The sequence below is a fragment of the Amia ocellicauda genome, chromosome 9 (genome assembly GCF_036373705.1).
Source record: "Amia ocellicauda isolate fAmiCal2 chromosome 9, fAmiCal2.hap1, whole genome shotgun sequence".
NCBI classification, from domain to species: domain Eukaryota; kingdom Metazoa; phylum Chordata; class Actinopteri; order Amiiformes; family Amiidae; genus Amia; species Amia ocellicauda.
Window position 1 is genome coordinate 23,022,631 of NC_089858.1, and position 6,000 is coordinate 23,028,630.

General features: G+C 40.3%; 1 protein-coding gene across 1 annotated transcript; it reads left to right on the forward strand.

The window, feature by feature from the left end:
* The first annotated feature begins 856 nt into the window (after positions 1-856).
* On the forward strand, positions 857-4,695 carry snai3 (snail family zinc finger 3). The gene is made up of 3 exons (XM_066713758.1): positions 857-972; positions 2,757-3,392; positions 3,948-4,695. Exons 1-3 carry the CDS (start codon positions 894-896, stop codon positions 4,127-4,129), a joined length of 897 nt encoding a protein of 298 aa, XP_066569855.1. The 5' UTR covers positions 857-893; the 3' UTR covers positions 4,130-4,695.
* Positions 4,696-6,000: the final 1,305 nt, after the last annotated feature.

Genomic DNA, 6,000 nt, shown 5'->3' on the forward strand with positions numbered 1-6,000 from the left:
CTAACACCCCCCCACTACCACCTCCCAACACCCGGCTTTACTCCTCAGGATAAAGCTGTCCTCTTTGAGCTGGGCCTTCTCAAAGGAACCCTCTAGTGTGGGATGGAATTGACCTGGAATGCTGTTTGTTTTCAAAGCTCTAAATGGGAGACATATGGAAAGAAACTGAGAAAAATAGAAGTAGGCCTTCTTCAGGATAGCCATTTTGTAAGACAGACAAGAGCACAGTTAACAGAATAGATTATCTTTTCATTCAGTTGATTCATTTGAGGTTTTTTTTTTTTTTTTTTTTTTTTTACTTGTTCTGTACCATGGATGTCTCTTTTTGTAGGGCTGTTGGAGTTCTGCAAGTACTATAAGCTTTATAGTTGTTGCAGCGTGTATTGTATGGCTTGTAAATCAAATGTATCCCCCAAATACTTGGCTTGTTTTGTTAAATAGGGAAAGCAACATTCTGCATTATAGACAGCCCCATGAGGATATTAGCAAAGCGGAAGGCATTTAGGCTGGAAAAGTGCAAATATTAACAATACTCATACATCTGTTCTTAGGTCTTCTATAACTATACGTTATGTAATGAATGCACGTACAGAATAAGCTACTTTTTTGGGGGGTATATTCCCGGATAACTGACACCACCACTGCCGTATAATAAAGCGCGATGCACCTGTTTTGTTGGGGTATGCTGAGAGACGCCTGGCGCCCCTCCCCTTGCACTTGTCCGTCCATTGCGATTGGCCCGTTGGTGCGTCTATGCTAATGCGCATGACCGGTGCACCTGACTGCCAGCGCCGCTGAAGAGTGCGGGACACGCAGCCTGCAGCGCCGCTATATTAAGCGCCTGCGCCGCCCATGTGCGCCCACACCGCCGCATCAGTACCAGCGCAAATACAATGCCAAGATCTTTCCTGGTCAAGAAACACCTGACTTATAAGAAGCCAAACTATGGTCAACTGGAATCACAGAAAAAAGGTAACCCTTAAACCATAGCTCGTTTTTGATTGACCTTAATAGCGTCTTTCATTGCATGTAGTTAGTCAGTTGATTAACTTATTTTAGTTGATGTGTCCATTTATTCATTCTTTTATACTTATTTTCATTGCATTCGTTTAGGAAACTTTTTTTTGTACTTTTTGTTTGCACTGTTGAATGAAAGTAGTAGACTAGTTTTAATCTGATTTTTCGAGACGTTTTCAATTAAACTGAATACGTTTGAATTAAAAAGAGGCATGTCAGTCTATCCATTTATAAATATATTTAAAACATGGAATATAGTTGTTTAAAGTACTTATGTATGTATGTATGTATGTATATATATATATATATATATATATATATATATATATAAAGCAGAAAAAAAACTTTCTGCCACGGATACTGCAAACGCTGCTGGGGTTTAGCAGGTGCAAAATGTCCCATACAAAAGAGCGGCTCATTGTTAGTGCCTCCTTTTGGGATCTGAAGGGTCCTATTAAGCGTGTTGAAGAGGCTAATCTAGGGCCCTTCCAGGCTCCTTTTACTCATAAATCCGGCTGAAATGCGGTTTTGTTCAAGTTCTGTCATTTATGCGAACCAATTCTTTATGCTTCATCCTGGTCCTCTTATTATTAATAATAATACTAACACCACTGCTACTGCTGATTTTGCTACTACTACTACTACTACTACTACTACTACTAATAATAATAATAATATTAAGGGCAACTTTGTATTGTATAACTACAGAATCCAGTGAAAGTCTTTACAGAGAATAGTTTTGCTCAGTATCCCAGTGGCTTAACTCTCCTTGGTATGGGTTTAGTAGTGCTAATTCATGTTTGACTGGGTAAAGGGGAACTCTGTTTATTTAAGCACATGGTTTTCTCAACACACTCCTTTTCCAACAGTCATACACCAAGCCTACAATAAAATCTATTCGTTCTGCTCTGAATACCTCTGGGATAATTAAGTTTAATCTCACTATGATGAATATGTACAAAACGTTCAGAAATAAATTCATTCTGTAAAACTACAAAGCACTCTTGAATCTGCAAGTTGTTTTATGGCATTTCTTATACAAGTGAGAATACATTTTTGGGATTTGTTTTCAGTTCCTGTAAAGATCAGAATGCATATGCTGTAATACTGCACTAACACAATATTATCAGTTGGTATTATTGGTAGTGTTATTGGTGTAAAACACATTCCTGATATGACATTTTCTACATTCTGGAAATAATATAATATTAAGATACAATGCATACAAGTGTTTTCTGATCAATTGAGATCAGAAAAGACAAATTGCAGTACAGCTTGATTCCTTAGGGTATGGTATGGCGACTTACAATATAAGTGCAATAATACTTAACTGTATTTTTCCACTTATGTTGTAAGTTGCCCTGGATAAGGGCGTCTGCCAAGAAATAAAAATAAAAATAATAATAATAATAATAATGGTCATTTCGAAATATTCTTCAAATGCTGACGAAAACACCTCTAGCAATTTCCTTCTTAAATGTATTTTAATAATTTAATTATATTAATTGTTTTTAACCTTTTTCTAGTTCTGTGTTAAATAATTATTGTGCAGTAAAATAAGACCCATTATTAAACCTTAAGACTCCAGTGTGACATATATGTTAGGTTAGTTTGGATTCCTTTGCATGATGACACGGTTTCATGCTTGATTTCTGATTTCCACACACGAGAAAGTGAACAAAAACAAACAATCTCCCTCTCTGTATGTATATGTAAACTATTTCTGTGTGCCTTTGCAGAAGGAGAGAGCTCTTCTTACCCTTTAGAAGACTCCATGATTGCTCACATTTCACAGCCTGAGTGTCTGTCACCTGCCACCTGTGAGCAGTCCCTGGGAATGTGGGCATGTAGACCCCTTATTGCTGGGACAACCCAGACATCCAGTTTTGATGAAGCTGATATCAGCCCGATTCCTCTGACTGACACACGGCCACAGTACACAGAGGCATCACAGAACAGCCTGGTTCAACAGACTGAATTAGCCATGAAGCTGGCAACGGCTACTCACAGAGACGCCTTCAGCGACCTGGAAACAAGTGCCTTCAAGCTTTCCACAGACTCCAGACTCTTGAAGGAGAATAGCTGTCTCTCGGGAATCCATCTGGGCCTTGCCCCCAGCACCCAGGAGAAGTTTGAATGTTTCGACTGTCACAAGGCCTATTACACATTCTCAGGGCTAGCCAAGCACAGGCAATTGCACTGTGAGTGGCAGTGTCACAAATACTTTAATTGCAAGTACTGCGACAAGGAGTATGTTAGCCTGGGCGCACTGAAGATGCACATCCGTACCCACACTCTGCCCTGCGTCTGCAAACTCTGTGGCAAGGCCTTCTCCAGGCCCTGGCTGCTGCAGGGACACATCCGCACACACACAGGTACCAAATCATTTCACACCTTTACCCCTGTATAATAAGTTGTATTAATAAAGATATCGGTTGATATTATAACATTAGCCTTTCAATTTTATATGTACTGTAAGTAGTGAGTGTTTCTAAAGGAGCAGCAGCAGTGTGGTGAATGCCACCATGATATGATGTATGACTGCTATCAGTTATAGGTGGTGTTACATTCAACAGCTGGATGTCCTTAGTAGTGATCCAATACTATATTTTGATTATACCTCCTGCCACAAACCTGTTGATTCTACAGATGTGCATGAAAGGCAGCAGGTTAGCATAGGACAACTGTATTAAGCTGCTTCATTTTAATTTTGGTGGCACTCATCCTGAAGTCGTGAATGCACACCTGTATTATTCCCGTGCCTATTCTTGGAGGAATGCTTAGCTGATTTTCGTGTAGCTGTGCACAGATGTGGTGCAAGATTCCAGTGAGCATACAGTGGATGTGACAGGTCTACCGGACTTATCATGCACCTGGTAGAGGTTTCTTAGTGCAGGTCGTTGACACATACCCTCTGTGTGTTGTTACAGGAGAGAAGCCCTTTTCTTGTCCTCACTGCAGCCGAGCATTCGCAGACCGGTCCAACCTGCGGGCTCACCTGCAGACACACTCAGATGTGAAGAAGTACCAGTGTAAGAGGTGTTCCAAGACCTTCTCAAGGATATCCCTGCTGTCTAAACATGAGGAGGCTGGCTGCTGCCCCCTCTCCTGACACCCAGATCTCCTCAGCAGAGCCAAGGAGTCCCCAGGGAGTAATTTTCCTTTCAATTATGAACTAACTAAACCAAATCAGTTAGGGCAAAACGAAAATGGCATTCTTTTCTTCTAATTTGTGACAGTTGAATATTACAGCTGTACAAATGGAGACTGCACACTAACCCCCACACCTATCCGTGTGCCCTCACCGAAGGTCAAAGTGCATAAGCATAAGTTTGTGAATGTTTTAAACTAGATGCACACAAATGTAATTTTTGGCCTTTTGTAGGTTTCTGAGGGGATAATATATGATTAGCTTGATGGGGTTATGAAATCATATTTGATTTTGAAGTGTGTTAAAGAAAGAAAACTAAAATAAAAAAGTGTTTTCACGCAAGAATATATTGAAGGATGATGCTCATCTAAGGGAGAGGCAAACATGTCACCTGATTGTCACAGACCTGCCCACCACTTGTTAATGTGATTTTATTACAGCTTCAGTTCGGTTTCCATGCACTTGTATTTTGATGTTTTTGTATGTGACAATGTACAATAAGTAAATAAATATTTTCATATTTTGTATCTTTCAAGTCTGTTGGGTTATTTGTCTCAATAGAGAGCATTGTAATGCAATGTTGGTCCATACTGACATTCCTGTCTCAATGCTCATTAGTGCACCAGGTCAAGCACAGGTGAGAAGATGCACAGCTGTGAATGTACTGGTAAAATGATCATTCCTGTAATAGTTCTCTGAAACAGTACTGGTATTGTTTCATCCCTGAATACAAACAATAAGCTTTATTTAACATAGAAGTCCCATGTTGTGGCTATTAAACAGCATGAGGAGAGTAAATAATTAGTTCTGTTAAGATATTTTATAGTGGATCCAGGAGACGCTATTACTAACCTGACTCTGAGATTGAGCCCTGTCATCTTTAAAACACTGGAATTTCTACTGAATTCAGCGATGCTCGATCAGTCACAAATCTGTCCAGTCTCAGGGGCCTGTCCTCCCCAAAACCCACTGCAAGACCCAGACTTACGGACTCTCGAGAGCTATCATTAGATGCTAATAATTCCCTAAAACTAAATTAAAACAGTAATAGAGGGTCACACTCAGGCACTTGCCTTATGATTTTCCCCCTGGTCCTGTTAGGGTACACACAGTGCAAGCAGCCATAAATCATGCATATAATTTCTCTTCAGCTAATGAATATGTCTTTGGAGGACAGCTGTGGGGGAGCAGTGAGGAGAGTTTTACGAGGCTAAATACAACCACGATGTTTCCCATTTGTAATAGTGCATGGAAAATTCTTATTATATATATGTGTTTATTGGCAGGTGGAGGGTGGCCAGCTGCACACCAGGGTGGCGCTGTGCCAGCTCTCCAACAGGCAGGAGGGAGGAAGGGGAGGGGGACTTTGCAGTTTCCAGTTGCTCAGCACAAGTGCAGCAGCTGAAAATGCGTCTGCATCCTTGTCTTCTTGCGGCTTGTGACCATGCTGACAACAGCAAAGAATGTGTTGCTTTTAAATATATTGAGTGTCTGAGGTACTCCCGTGATGTCTGGAATATGTGTGTATTAAATTTAGCTAATTTGATGGGAGAGCGTGGTAATGAAACATTATTGTAATTATTGGTCTTAAATATCTAATTTTTCCACAGTGCAGGTAGAGCACCCACACAATCTGATTAGAACCATCATTACATGTTAATTTTGTGGGAAATCCTATAGAAGGTGCTGCACTCCCAATTACTGCCCTAGGTTCTCAGCATTGCAAATTCACACTTCACAGAGTGTATTGCTTTTGTGCTGTGGGCTGGTACAGTAAAAACTATGACCATATCTATCCTGAGTAGTTCAACAATAAAAGAGATGAGTAAGTT